This window comes from Glandiceps talaboti, chromosome 1 (genome assembly GCF_964340395.1).
Source record: "Glandiceps talaboti chromosome 1, keGlaTala1.1, whole genome shotgun sequence".
Classification (NCBI taxonomy): domain Eukaryota; kingdom Metazoa; phylum Hemichordata; class Enteropneusta; family Spengelidae; genus Glandiceps; species Glandiceps talaboti.
This window is the reverse complement of record NC_135549.1, coordinates 5,249,485-5,265,786: the sequence shown is the minus strand read 5'-3', so window position 1 is coordinate 5,265,786 and position 16,302 is coordinate 5,249,485. Positions and strand designations below refer to the sequence as shown.

The following is a 16,302-nucleotide window of genomic DNA, read 5'->3' as shown; positions in this document are numbered from 1 at the left end:
AAATCATAATTTCTTGTGTGATGTAAGTTTCAGTTACAAGTTGGAGTGCGCTTGCATTCTTGTGTAATGTAACTTTCAGTTACAAGTTGGAACGCGCGTGCATATAAAGAACAGAGTTCCCAGTGTATACTACTACTTGCTTGTATTGTCATTTCTATTACCGCTGTTTTCCGAACCCCATTTCTATTGTGAGTCATCAACAATTATTTTCATGTGCAAACTCGCTGATGTGAATAAATTCAACCTTTAACGCTCCAACATTGTTTTATTGGGGACGATGTTAAAATAAAATACACTGTAACTTTACCATATAATAAAACAGGTAATTCCTTGATTTGTCATTTATTCCAAAAAGCAATAATATTTTTAGATCACAGAACTTGTAAGAAGTTTTCAATTGATTAGTACATACTTGTGGCAAAAATGTATGCTACCATTAATATTTCTACATTACAAAAATAAGATTTACCCTACGTAAGGGCCTGCAGGATATTATATAGCGGTGTCTGCCTGTTTGCCGTGTCTGTCTGCATGCACACACGTATGTATGTACGTACGTACGTGGCTTGTTATTATGGCGTGCATTAGTTATGAATCGTTTGCATAATTGATGAAATTTACAAACAAAGGAAACAATCGAAAGCGGAAAGGCTTGCTTTTCGCCATTACGGAAGGTATTCCGTTTACACCTAGATCAGGGTTTGCTTCTGATTCCCCTCGGGCTCTATTGTGTCGATTAGTCCTTGTAATTGCCGATATATCATGGCGTTGCTCTTATTGAATTGATCAGTGGCATTCTCCAAATGTTGTATCACTCCATAGATTTGACATCTACCAAAAGGATGGGAAAGAAATATTATAAAATGGGTATATAGTTTTAGAGTAAAACGTGTTTTTTTTATCGTCTGGTGTTTCCAAAATATATCGTCTGGTGATTCCAAAATATACTTAATGTTCATATTCTCTGTAATTTCACATCTAACATGATATAGGGCCAACGATATGTACAGGTGCTATGGCTTGAAGGATACTAGTATCTGTCTTACGTAAATACGCTATAAAACGAAATGTAAATTTCTCGCTAGTAAAAAGGTCCGTATATGCCTGTCGTCTAAACTATTTTCTTTGTCCAAGCAACACGGGTAACGAATTATCACCGAAACCGTACAGAATGATTTGTTTAACACCACAATTCTTCAAATTGTAAACTACGCAACTGTTTTGGTGGTAATTTACATATTAATTAATTCAAAAATATCGGCAAAGTTTGCTATTGTAGTTCTACAATACGCAAAAAATGCGGCCATTCCTAGCATCACTTGGAAGATACCGAGGAGAGTTGGGTCGGGAATTAAAATATCAACTAAGCCATTCCGTTCCCAATGCAAACGGTTAAAGTGTAGATTTTGTTTTCAGACACTCACCGCATCGTTGAGATGTCTTGTTTGATGGCCATTAGTTCACCTGTCACCTTATCATCGCTATCAACTGCTTGATCGGATGAAGAATATTTCTCCGCAAAGTAGCGACGAATCAAATGTTTGCAAACCGTCTACAAAATGTATTCAAATACAATAGTATTCATTTCAGATAGAATTGAAATCACCTTACATACATGTACATACAATGATCGATCGAATAGATATCATTTCGACTAAAGTCTCTTATGACCATTGCTTGAACAAATTTAATAGTCATGTCGCTATATGAACTGATGAGCAAGTTTTGCAAATTGGTAAGTGGTATAATTTTTTTAAAAGTTATGAAACTGTGAACATCAACTGTGAACTTGGTATATCATAAAGAATAATATTCTTTTCAAACTTCGTGAAAAATGCGCTGAGGTGCAAAACTGAGAGAGTGAAACCGCTGTGTACCCATAGATCAACTTCCAATGTGAGTAACAGTAATTTAATACATGTATGTATGTATGTATGTATGTATGTATGTATGTATGTATGTATGTATGTATGTATGTATGTATGTATGTACGTACGTACGTACGTACGTACGTACGTACGTGTGTGTGTATGTATGTATGTATGTATGTATGTATGTATGTATGTAGGGTTATACCTGTGCCATTTGTCATTTTTATAATTTGCTTCATCTTAAGTATATGAATGTTATTGTCTTCAGCATAAAGGTTATTTACCTTATATTGTTCTTGTTGCTTGTTTTTAGATTTGCGGTTGCGTATTTTCTGAAACGATTATGTATATATATATATATATATATATATATATATATATATATATATATATATATATATATATATATATATATATATTGTATGATTATTGCATATCTAAGCGAGAAACTAATTTGTCAGTCACATCATACTTATTATCCTATTTACTCACAACAGATGTCACGTAACCAAGAATTCATGAGATGTCGACAAGAATCAGATAGTGTAAATTGCCATCCAACCCGTAAGATTATGATATGTATGGTAAGAAATAACAAATTAATATCAACAAATCTAAGTATGTAAACACGTCACATTAAGACTGGGTAGCTCTTACTATTTACGCCGCCAAAATGTTTTTACAAAGCGTGTCTTGTTTTCACTAAATTTGTGTCTAGGTCACAAGTTGCTGGCTTATATAAACTTATTTTATCTTGTAACCAAGAAACAACCAACATTGGTCTTGTATTATTAATATTCAAAACATTATATTTCTTTTCAATATTCGTTTCCCTTTTATAGAAGAATGTGTTTACATCATGTTATGTACATACAGCTTAGCACTACGCATAGGTATTACTTTGGACTACAACAAACCAGAGATTTGCACTGACGTACATGTGTATTCAATCCCCTATAGCTACTCACATGTTTTGTTCCATTGTCTGTTTTGCAATTGGAAATGACATAAAAGTAACGTCGAAAGAAATGGCGTATTGATTTGGTTCCGGGTATAATGTTAAAGGGTGGTGGTAAAGTAGCTCCATGTCGGAAGTAATCCATCCACATCTCAGTCCGTGCAAATTTCCATTCCATATCGGCATTTCCCTGTCATGATAAATGACACTTTATTATACAGTTATTACATAATAGGACTACATCACAATCCATATAATTTAACCAGTAATAGTTTTGACCCGATTTATTCAGGACTGTTCATAACCATATATATTTTGGGTTTATTTTTCTTCTGAATCGTCGACAAATGTAATTATAACTTTGTCTTAATTCATTAATGCTTAAACAGCTACCTTCACCATCGCCATCATCACCACTACCACCATCACCCCCACCCTCATCCCCGTCATTTAGGACCTTCGTAAACAACACAAAACTACATAGAAGATGACCTTAGCTGTTAACTAAACTGTTTTCCGTAACGATGACACAGAATTTTGATTTGTCGACGAGGAAGGTTCCAAACGATTTTCAAAATTACTGTCGTGCTCATCAACATCATCGTCGTCATCATCTTCATCACTATGACTACTAATGTTCTACTTACCACAATATTTGTGTATGTGTTGTCCATCAACGCAATCAGTAGGTTTAATAAAATAACTACTGCTGTGATATAATAACCAGCAAACAACATTTCTCCAAACAACTCCGTTAAAGGTTGGTTTGCGTCAACTTCGAGACTTTGTAAACTAAACAATCCATACACTGACCAAAATAATGTCCTCAGCGATTCTGAAACACTGGAGTGAAGGTATCAGTAAAGTTAATCAATACATTGACTGGTTAATTAATTAATCAGACATTCTCTATAAACTGTCTTAATTCAACCAGAATGGAATTCATTAGAGAATTTCTAAAAGTAAGTAGTTGCTGGAACATAAGGTGCAGGAAGGCACAAGATAACCGGCCAACGTTAAATACGTTGGAGAAGTTTGAGGTTCCAGACCATGATAGGTATACTCACCTTGAAAAGGGTCGTGATGCACACTCCTCGTACAATCCACCGTTTTTTAGACACATAATTTCCGCATCAGCTGTGTAGTGCTGATAGAGTTGAGTCATCCCCAAGGCAAAGGCTATCCACACTATCGTGAATATAAACAGGAATAGAATGATGTCTTTAAACATCTTACTGAACGAGATCTGTAATTGGCCTATATACTCGTGTATTACCATAATTCGTAGGAATCTTATGACGCTGATGACGTTTGCAAATGCAATAATGTAGTTCGCTATTAAAGTCGGGTCGCTGTGGCCCCAATCTTTCCGGGCTGACGTGTACAAAACATCGATGAAGACTGGCTCAACTTCGACATTGGTGTAATTCGTTGTTATTTGACATCTCCAACATATGTGTCCACCATCAACTCGATAATGGCTATCATTGCTATGGCTATAATAGCGTCCTACAGTTATAGAATCTGCATTGTCAGTTCCCCTGGTAACCTGAAACATAGAGGAGAATTCATAATGCAAAACTATGAAATGAAATGAATTTGGCGTTGAGAGGGATATCATCTGCATGAGCAATTTGTTGTTACTGAAAATGATGACAGAAGATGAAATCGTTCCCTTTCCCATTGCGTTTACGTTAAACTTAAAAGGGGAAGCTTTATACAAGCTTTGATTATATTGCAATCTAGGTGTAGAGGGGCTTTCCAGTATATAGTTTCGTGTGTACGAACAAGCACAAACAAACAAACAAACAAACAAACAAACAAACTTAAAGATACTACCGTTAAGTAAGCCGTGGTTCTGAGCGCAATCCATGCCCAATATAAGCCAAGTTGTACAAAATCGACCGCATTCCAGATGTCATTAACATATACTCGGAGACCTTCATTCCACAGTTCTTTGATCTCTCGCCATGTCATTCCTGTCAGGTATACAAAATACATACTTGAAAACACATTCTTTAGTACCTAACAGACTAGCAAGATTACAATGCATTATATTAATCTGTAATCATGGTCATCCATAACACAGTACTGCGTGTCTTCTTTTTTTTGTAAACGAGCTGCCTATTAGGTTTGTACATTGCCTTGGACTACACGTATACTTCGAAGGGTTTTCGAACATAGCTGAAGGACGGCAGTACAGCTGATTTGGCCGCTCAGGTTGAAAACCCAAATATGATACACAGTCAGTATACAGTTTGTTTGTTTGATCGTTTGTTGTTTTATTTGTCTGCGTGTTTATGTAAATGTGTGTCTGTCTGTTTGCGTCTTTTGACATGCTTGTGATATTATAATGCACTTACCGACAATCCATAACATTATTAGGATTTCAAATGTTGTCGGTCTAAGACCACATTGGTGGCTTTCTAATCGTTGAGCATCCACATAGTATGATTTACAGTTATCCTCCAATCCGACTGAAACCATCGACTTGTCAGTTGTTATCAATAGTAGAAATAGGAAAAACAGATATGATGCAGTGTGCATCAAAAACTTGATATACCTGTGAGTAGATACAAAAGTAAAAGAAGGAATGTGTTGATAGTTGTAATAATGTCATTCTTGATACGATTGTCGGAAGAGACATGTACATATACATGGATCGAACTGGTGATAGTTTTATACACACAGTATTGACATTTCGTGATGTCATCTGTGAAAAATATGCAATTTCAGGAGGAACGTCTACGTCATATGCCGCAAAAAATATAAAGAAATTCACATACAGCGGGTCGTAAAACACGTCAACATTTCTCTCTACCACTACACATTCAGATCATGGCGAACACAGTAATGTACAGTACTCACTACATTCTCAAAATGACATTTGTTCACTCGACTATAAGATACTTACGGTATTCTCATGAATATTCCAAACTTTCCATAAGGTAAAATAATGTAAACAAGGCTCAGGACAGGAAATAACAACACTATCATTGCTGAGATTACAACACTTGTAATTGCCCCAGCATCGCGCCAATGCTTTAGGTTCCTATACCACAGTTCGATCAAATATTGTTGGCAGTGCGGGTGGCAAACAAACTGCGTGTGTGAGAGAGAGAGAGAGAGAGAGAGAGAGAGAGAGAGAGAGAGAGAGAGAGAGAGAGAGAGAGAGAGAGAGAGAGAGAGAGAGAGAGAGAGAGAGAGAGACAGACAGACAGACAGACAGACAGACAGACAGACAGACAGACAGACAGACAGACAGACAGACAACGATAAGAGTACATGTACAACAGAGAAATATAGAAACCCATTAGAGCAAAAGACAGCAGTTGATAGACAGGGAGGATGGATAAAGAGGACGAGGGCCAACAAAAAACAGAGAAAGACAAGTCAAACATATAAAACATTTGAGAAAATCAACATGTTCAACTCATAATAAACAGAAGCTTTGACAAATGTTACTATACTGATGTACCTTGTGATTAGAATATTGCACATAAATTTGTACCATTCATGTCGTTCATACCTTTACCGTCATCCGTAGTCTTTCTCGGAACACATATTTATTACATTTAATTCATGGAACCTCATTTTGTTCTGGATATTTGTAAAGCATTCCAACAATACTTAATATATGTTTGATTTCATTATTGTATTGGTACGGGGGGGTGAGGAGCTGAAACTGTATGATAGAGCCTATCAAACTAAAATTGGCCATTAGAAAAAAACTTTTTACATTTTTAGGTATAATAACAAAATATTGTGGTTCCAATTACGCTCAATTTTGGAATAGGTATGGTGGGTAGATTTTTATTTTATTTGTGTATATTTTTTTCTGTGTGAGTGTCTAGTTCAGGTTTTCCATTTTTTTCCAAATTGTCTCTCTGTTGTTCATTTCTTCCTATCAGATGTATAGTAATTACAGATACACAGTTTTAGTTTGTCTTTTTAAGTTGATGTCAGTTTCCGCACCAACTGATTTTATTATTTTTTTCTCGAATACGTAAAACAAAGTTTAGGGTCGGCAGTGAAAAGGTAGGTGTGTTCGGGTAAGTTACCGGAACCAAATGCAAACAATTATTTTTTTTAGACCTTATCAATAGTACACGAGAAACGAAAAAGTTTGAAAATAGCGAACAATATACTCGGCAAACACTGACCTTTTTCTGGTTTCTATTAACAGCGTACAACACATTTAATGGTCGATTCCCAATGATAGTATGTTTACTATACCCATTTGAATCATGGTTCAATATAGTTCCCAGTTCGTCTGTGTCTTGTGTCTGACCAAGCAAATCGGCTGAAAACTGTTCACATCGTGCTGCTATTTCAAGATATTGCTTTCGAAATTCATACTCATCTGAGCTCTCGAGTCTAAGTTTACGACATAACTGTACAGAGAGAGAGATAGCATTGTAAATTAATGACACCAAAACATGAACTTACCATCCATTTATCCAACCATCCATCCATCCATCCAGACAGACAGACAGACAGACAGACAGACAGACAGACAGACATACATACATACATACATACATACATACACGTACGTACATACATACATACATACATACATACACACACACACACACACATACATACATACATGTCATACATACATACATACATACATACATACATACATACATACATACATACATACATACATACATACATACATACATACACACACACAATCCGACCACCCATGCATGCATGCATGCTGAGATGTCGCTCGCCCTACCTCGAAAATTCTCTGGAACAGGTCAGAGCCTTCTTCATCCTCAAGTACAATAATTGAAATATATGCTTCACTAGCAAGGGCTTTGTAAATATTTAACGTACCAACACAGTGCTGTATGGTATGTTTTTCACTCTGATGACTTGTAAGTTCAATAGGTAAGGCTCCATTGTCTATCAGTAACTAAATTTACAAAGTAAAAGAGGGTAACTAAGGTATTAATTAAGTGTTTAGGGATTTTACTTGGTTATTACGCTTTGTCACTAATTATCTTCCTTCCTGCGTTTACAATACATACACTTTACTATACGCTATATAAAAAACGTCAACGTAACACTGCATAACTGTGTCTGTGAATGTTGTTCGTTATATTGAACTTTATGTTTCATTGCTTAAAGTTCACAAAATGTTTCGACATGACAATTACAGGTATTACATTCCCAGTGCTCAATTCTTTTTAAAGTTGAATTGAGTTATACCTTGATAGTTGAGTGGTCGAACATAGTAATGAATATTGCGGACTACACGTAGATCGATAGATAAAGTAACATTTATATGGAATGACATGCCTTGATTACGTCATAATTATTCTGCTGGGCTGCCAGGATAATGGGTGTCATATCTTGATGGAAACAATGGCTGCTTTTGCTCGCATGGGCATTGACCATTTCTTTGCCCTTTGGGATAAAAATAAATAGTTAGTACACAATACAATTTGTAAAACAATTGAATGCTAGGTGCAGCAAAGACATAACTAATGGTAGGGGTGTGATGATTGTTACAAAAGACCATTTGAATCATAATAACAGAATGAATGTTTTAAAATAAAAATGATATAAAATGCATTTGACAATCATCAGTACACTCCTACTAACTATCCTTAAATATTCACATACATATCAGTTATAAATCCATAATTGTAAAGTGTTACGAGTCACAGATCTAAATTATATCCATTCAGGATATTTTGGTAAATTTACATTACGAACTCTAAATTGAAGTCAAAAAGCATTTAAACTTTGTACATACAGTGACATTCCGTTGCGTAACAACATAGGTCTTTGACATCTCAATATCGCTATTTCGGAATTGTTTGTACCAGGTGCGATTGAACTGTCAACAAGTTTTATTATGACATGACTATTTTATGGTCTATGAGATATGAACTAGTATTACTTATCTGGAGAAGGTGATTGGATTTTAGATCTCAGATGATGTCTTTCATAAGACTTAAGAATACGTCATACTCTAAGAATAGCGATTTTGTGTAAACTTTGAAATGTATTTAAGTTGGGTTTTTAGCCCATCTCGGGGGAAGCGGAGACGGAGATTGGTCATGTAATAAAATCAACCAAATGGTTAGCTTGGCGTTCGTTGAACCAGATATGTATGTTTCGTTGTGAGTTCTACTCAACAATCCAAGTCGGTACGGTACCTCGTAGAAGAGATGGTTTGAGAAGAAACTAGTTGGTCGGCTAATTCAATGTTATAGTCTTAAATGGAACAGACTGACGATTTGACCAGCAGTGCGAGTGATTACTTCCCCGTTTGAACATTAAATATCGATAAACTGTACAGTAACCCGATCAACAGCGTTACTTTCAAAAGGATGTACCTTGGAATAATTCAATAGTAATTGCACAGCCTTTTGACATTTACTATTAACAGCATGCAGTAGTGAGTCACCAACTTCAATGCCATGGTGTAACAGTAAATCTACCACTTCTATCCAAAAAGATGAGAAATCAGAGTAAAACAACGTGCCACGCCAAACAACAGTCTAACTTCACCAACACACCACTATTTACAGACTTCGAACACATAAATCGTAGCTGTCTAGATGATAGTGAATTTCGAAATGCAATACATGTAATTCATGTCATAATCCCAATGGAAGACGACGCGATGTGACAGCATAGGCATTTTGTATTCACTCTTCGCTTTGATGCAGATTTTTTGCAAAACATGTCTTAAAAAGGAAAAAATATTTTCTCATGTGTCCAAACCAAGCTTTTATTTAGTTTCAAATTTTTTATTTATGCATACATAAGTAACATTGTAACCATGTAGTTTGATGTGTGCGCACAGCTAAATGTAGTTCTGGCCATGTTACTATACTTCTGATGTCAATCCAAGGATTATCAACTTCAAGTTCGTATTACTGCAACTTAGATGTGGCATTCTGGGAATATCAGTGTCTATGCATATAATAAAACTACTAATCTCAGCTACGAGGTTTATCTTAAAACGACTCCCAAATAATTGACATGTTACATACCTATGCGTCCATTTTCAATAGCAAGTTGTAATGCTGTCTTCCCTTTTGAATTAATGATATTAAGGTTGAATCCGGATTTATTTTTCAGAATTGTTTCCAGCACATTAATGTTACCACTTACTGCAGCTTCTAGATATACTAGTTCCTTCGATGTTCGGCTTGCAGCCATTGCATCGTTGTCATTGGTCCTGAATTCAAATTCAAAATAAATTCGTCGTGTAAATACAGCTAACAACGCAGGTTTTTATTGACATGTACATGTACCTATTTCTACGAAACTCAATATTGGATTGAGCACGCAAAGTGAAGCCAATTGCATTGATTGTCTACAAAATCACTGGTAATTTACATGTTTTTTTTTTTTGGTTTTCTTTTTACAGTAGACATTAATTTATCCTTTCGAAACAACGTCTTGGAATAGTCTAGAAGTCTACGAGTATTTAATAGTGTCTAGTACAGAGATGTTGTGGTTTTTGAGTTTTCTGTCTTCGTGCATAGCACTTCAGAACCACATACAATCACGTACAATTATGCATGAGTGTGACGTATTTTAAATAAGAGTATTATTGTACATGCTTTTGAGTGTGATTACATGTACTGCTTCATATATCATCCAGCAGTATTTTTTGACTTCATACGTGTGTAATAGGATGACATATGTACTCGCGAAACTTTAATCAATGAAACCAGTTAGTTTACTCAGTTAAATGACTGTATCGGCATAATACTAAAGCCTGGGCTGGGCTTTGAATCTGAGCCGTTGGCCTGGGCTCTTGAAAAATAAAATTAAAATATAGTCAATGATCAGATGACGTCTCTGTGTATATATAGTACAGTGAAAACGCCCGTTCAGATAACACATCATTGCTTTATGTAACTTTATGTAACTCAGATGAATGCTGGTTTCTTTTTCACTTGCATAAATTATAAATATTCATATGGCCATTATGAAATGTGACCCTCTAAAATATATTTACCCTGTCAAGAATAAACGCCAAGGTTTGACCTTTATCATTTCAATAAGTGCTGGTAGCGGAACATTTGCAATATGATGATGTTATGGGGTCACAGGTGTAAGGATATATTTGAAAAGGGGGAAATAATGAAAAAAAAAGCGAGCAAATCAACATTGTTGACCACGAAACTTATGTTAGAGGGAGCCCTAACAAAATATAGAAGTAGGGACATTCAAGCACTTTCCCTTGTCAATGGCACACTTTATAGTTTGCAATAATAAAAGACTGCACTATCACTCCTCGTCATCGCCTTGCTGGGACGGTTCGCGGTTGCGTATGACAATACGCCGATCGTCTCAATAATACGGTGTTCATCGGATGACACGAGATATATACCGTAGTCAGAACCTCTCGGTAACATGGAAACCGGAAATCGAAATCCGGAATCGATAATCATTAAAGGGGCACAAGCTGAATTTATTTGTTTTTGGGATTATTTCTGGATCTTAAGAAAATACTCACAGTATTCTACTGATTCCGGATTTCAGGATTTCCATGTTACCGAACCTCTTGATTACGCACGTTGTCTTTCATAAGGTGTTGAGTATAGTAAATCACGTAATCAGACATCTGCAGTTCGGTTCGCAACTATTCATAATCCCTGAAATATCTAAGGATTCATTAAATTGTTAATTATTTTGTATTCCGAATTCTGAACCTTAAATTCCACAGACCGTAGTCTCTAATCCATCACTTATTATTTTTGTTTTGTAACATATTAGTATATGATAGGTTTACGCCAATTGATATTTCAATCAGTGAAAGTATTTCATCGTTGATGCTTATGATGCAATACACTTTAATACAAACAATGTTATATACTGTACAACAAACACTGATATGTTGAATATTGTAACGATGTAAGCTTATGTACATTTTACAGGATGCAGGTTTTCTTTGATTTCCGGAAACAATTTTTTTTTTAATCGCTTCACTGTATCGTAATCGTATACGTCTCATAATTCCTAATAAAAAATTACTTACCATTACAGCAGAAAATGAAAATATGTTAACTTCGAGTGGAGGGAAACGTGTACACTATTAAAACCCCACTACTGCTAAGTGTGTCGCTTCGTCTATGATATAGTCATATTTTTGCGGGTGTAGCAATATCAAACCGGGGCATCACGTGGCAGTTGTTGGCACCAGTACATGTATTACGCCAATTATAATCGCACCCATGCGCGGCATATTACACAAAGTCTAAACGTTGATTGGTTAACCTAATACCCGTCAATAATAAATATGAATCCATAAAAAGATGTCTTGCTACAAGAATGAAAAATCATCAGATACTAAAATGCATGATGGTGAAAATTCCCCTGTGAATTAGAGATTGCTGTTGCCTATGATGTGACAAGCAAATAGACAGGCTTGGAATGATAGCTAAATATCTGTGCCATCAAGTCCTTGAGATGCAACAGTTATTGTTAGAGGGGAATGTTCACGTCAACAACAGGATATAGGTCAGCATTTTCACCTGACATAGGGAAAGGTTCCTCTCTCCCGCCATTGAAATTTTGAGATCAAGGATTTATGCTCTGGAGCTGTATTGACGTGTTAAGCTGCTTAAAAATACGCACTTCGGATGACAATCGAAATATTGCTTAATCAATGAAAAAATAGAGAAAATGTGAATGTATTACTCAGTATATTTGTGTATGCCATTCCACCTACTATCGAAATATACACATATATAGGTTATTCGGAACAGGGTACCCGCTGGGTCATCTTTAAACGGTGATGTGAATCTGTTATGATTTCCCATTAAAACCACGCATATTGAGGTGTACAAGATTGATGCACACACAATTCAAAATTCGAATAGCATATTACAGAATGCCATCTTTGAAGCAAATAGTGAACTGCTTATACCGTATCGTTCATCATACATCCGTTTTAGTACATACAATATTACATGTTTGCATTGCAACTGACCAATATCCCGTTACATTGGATGACAATTCAAAGGATGGTCAGCATGATCTTGGGGTAATAAATATGAATTCCCAGTTTAAGCGGGGCACTCATCACTCTTCCCTGCCCATGAACTTGAACACACTTTGAACTTTAGCTTGGACCCCCCCTCCCCCCCATACAAAAAGGAAAATAAATGAAAAAAAGAATATATATTGTAACGAGACACTTTCTCTGTTCGCTGAGCAATTTGCATTTGTTTGAAGTTTTAAAGTACCGTATTATGCACATGTATATTTGACAGTACCTCCGTATGCCCGGACCATGATCACGGGATAGTTTTGCTCGTATTCTTGAAACTTTAAACGTCGAAGAAATACGGTTTATGTATGTTATATCAAATGGCAAAAAAATTTGTTTTTTAAAGTATGAAAGTGCAAATAAACAGTTGATTACTTAGGTTGACGACAACTTTATGATGATGTTACGGATTTCATTTCAATGCTTTACAAACTATGAAAAATAAGATGACCCGGTTGCGAAGTAAGAAAAGACCTCTTGCCCACCCTCAGTAAAACATTACACAATACAATTGCAAAATAACGCACTTCTAAGGTGATTGATTCCAGCTAATTATTATATATATATTTGTTGATTGATATTCGACATGCGTATTTGCCTCGCTAACGATGAAAACTGGTGATAACACGCACCCAATCACGGTAAAAACAGCTAAAATTGTCATGTTGAGTTTGTCAATTTAGGAATCATGATGACAGGCTCCGCAGAGGAAAAGACTAACCAAACAAGGAAGAATTTCAAATTGCTATTTTACTACTACACAAAGGCAAAATAAAGATAATAACACTACGGTATAGCCGTGCAATTTATCATAACAAGAAAGTCACCTCATGAAAAACAAATTGTATGCTCACGTCTATCTTTCCAATAATTTCTTACATTGAATGTTTAGATTAACCAACTTCAAGCACAACCTAACACGGTAATCAAATGAATTGCAACTCATGCGCACTCGAAGTTCATTCTTTTTTGTCTTTTTCCTCCAGACCGTAGTTTGTTACTTCAGATTCCCCTTTTCTCTGATCATTCAAATTTATTATTTACAAATACATCATAATTAACTGTTCGATGAAGCTGCCAATAGAAGGACAGGGATGCTACGTCTCATATATATATATATATATATATATATATATATATATATATATATATATATATATATATATATATATATAAGAATTTCAAACTATTACGCTCTGCCACTGCGGTATAGAGCACTGTCTTAGCAGATTGATACTCACTGAGTATATGTATAACTCGGTGAGTATCAATCTGCTAAGACAGTGCTCTATACCGCAGTGGCAGAGCGCAATAGTTTTGGTAGTACTTGAACTCTTTCTTGGTTGTAACTCGGAGTTTCACGCATTGTGCGATCATCAGACAACTGATGAAGAATCAAAGATATATATATATATTTATATATATTCAGTATTTGAAATACAGACGAAATGTTTCAAGACTTAATTTATTGACTCAGGAAATAGTTTCTCGTTAAATGTAAAAATAGTTGAAGTTCGTTAAAGCTATCAAATGTATAGCCCTCATCAGATAAAAGAGAACGCCTGTAGTCTATGTTTACTACTGGTATCCAACCACGTACAGTAACTTATAATTACCGTATCTGTTTGTTCTTCATTAGATTAATCTTATGTACATTTTGTATTAACTTTTTGTACTTGTCACAATTATCGGAGGAGTTCTTTATACAGTGACTAATGTAATATAACCACACTTTGTTCACGATCGATTGTACCTGTGACGAGAAAACAAAAAAACATTCAATATATTGAATTATACCCCATCAAACATCTTTTCAAAATTTCACTTTTCTTTGATTTTATACACACACACTCTAACAAACACAATAAATGCATACCAACAAAGCTGTCCTCTAAATATGATCACATATAGGGTCGATGGAAATTGCAAAGACAATTCCTGATCGACTTCACAACACTTTCTTTAGACCTAACAATATCACCAAAAAGAAAATGCTGACACTCGAAATCAATATGACTTATTCGATTTGAAAGCTAAGAAAATGCTATGTAGGAATACAGGCAGCGTATACCCAACATTAACACACTAGTACTAAAAAGTGAGTTGCCACTCATATTATTGTAGAGATTGCCGACTTCCTCTCCTTGTATGCATGATATTCGCGTTTGTTATTTGATTCCGATGAGGATCTTCAGAAGACGCTTTCGTCAAACTCAACAGAAGCAAATCTATTGAGTGGACGATATCCGACATCTATGTCTTCTTCCTCCCGATTCACACCTTCACTGACATCCTCACCGATAGCAGCAGGGTGTTTGAAGTGCTCAATGGCATTGATGATCTCATTGACTCCTCGACTTTCTGGACTGAGAGACCGACGATACATTGGTCTATCCATTGAAAGAGTACTTGAGGATCGTCTTTGTTTACGATTTGGTTCGTTCAGTTCGGCTCGACTACCTGTTCGCTCCCGATCTTGGGGTTCATTTCTCAAAACTAACTCAATTCCATCGGCGGTGTCAACCGGTCCCATTTCACCGTGCATTCGAATGTGCTCCGCCGGCATCCGAATTTCGTCAAAACCCGTGGATTTGCCACCAACTGTCTCAGGTGATGAGGAGGCCTGCAATTTCACATCTTCGTCCCGTTCAGACTGTTTCTCTTCACCGGAGTCATGACGTTTAATGCCTCCATGATCAACGTCGTCTGCTCGGCCAGCATCGTCTTCAAATGCATAATTGATGTACGCCGCATCATCTTGGTCATGGGTATCATAGCCGTGACTGTGGGCATTTCCTGGTAACATGTGATTGGCACCGTTTACATGGTTTTGATCTTGATTATCAATAGTTTCTGTCTTGGCCGCTATTTCCGCAATGTCTCTTCTTGTCACTAGTTTAGCCTCCTCTATTTTCAAATTACTAATGAGTTGATCCTGTTGTTGTTTATTCAGTATGTTGATTATTTCGTTGATCTTCTCCATCTCACTTTCTTGTCTATGCAGTAGATACTGATGGTTCTCGGAGAGTTGCTCTTCCAGTTTTTGTAGCTTAGCATCTCCGCGTTCAGATGTTGTGTTGAAGTTAGCGTTTAAAGATTCAACAGCTTTGTTCTCTTCCAGTTTATTGTCTTGAACGTTTTTATCCAGTGTGTCCACATTGGCCAATACGTTACTTACAGTTTTTTCTAATCTCTGCATCATGTCATACACATGAAATCTGGAACAAAAAAAGAGGAACATAATGGAAAGCTCAGTAAAACCGTCCTCATGCATGTCGGTCTCTTCCATTATTAGAACTGCGTTAAATGTTTGATTTTTACCTTCCGTAAGGAAGATTTTATACTAGAGATGAAGTCTGGGTGTCTGTGTTTGTGCCTCTGTGTGTGTGTGTGTGTGTGTGTGTGTGTGTGTGTGTGTGTGTGTCACAATTATC

The 16,302-nt window shown here is 36.1% G+C and overlaps 1 protein-coding gene across 1 annotated transcript; it reads right to left on the bottom strand.

The window, feature by feature from the left end:
* Positions 1-689: 689 nt before the first annotated feature.
* Positions 690-10,023, bottom strand: LOC144432610 (short transient receptor potential channel 4-like). The gene is made up of 13 exons (XM_078120901.1): positions 9,855-10,023; positions 9,192-9,301; positions 8,146-8,253; positions 7,580-7,759; positions 6,993-7,223; positions 5,744-5,931; positions 5,193-5,392; positions 4,669-4,808; positions 3,897-4,378; positions 3,477-3,672; positions 2,840-3,019; positions 1,425-1,552; positions 690-831 (listed from the first exon to the last, which is right to left on the bottom strand). The coding sequence occupies exons 1-13, from the start codon at positions 10,021-10,023 to the stop codon at positions 690-692; spliced, it is 2,454 nt and encodes an 817-aa protein (XP_077977027.1).
* Positions 10,024-16,302: the final 6,279 nt, after the last annotated feature.

Coding starts and splice junctions, on each gene's coding strand:
- LOC144432610 (XM_078120901.1), bottom strand. CDS start 10,023: ATGGCTGCAAGCCGAACATCGAAGGAACTAGTATATCTAGAAGCTGCA. Junction 7,224..7,579: donor TGTTCCAGAGAATTTTCGAG/GTAGGGCGAGCG, acceptor CTCTCTGTACAG/TTATGTCGTAAACTTAGACT. Junction 4,379..4,668: donor GAACCACGGCTTACTTAACG/GTAGTATCTTTA, acceptor TCTATGTTTCAG/GTTACCAGGGGAACTGACAA.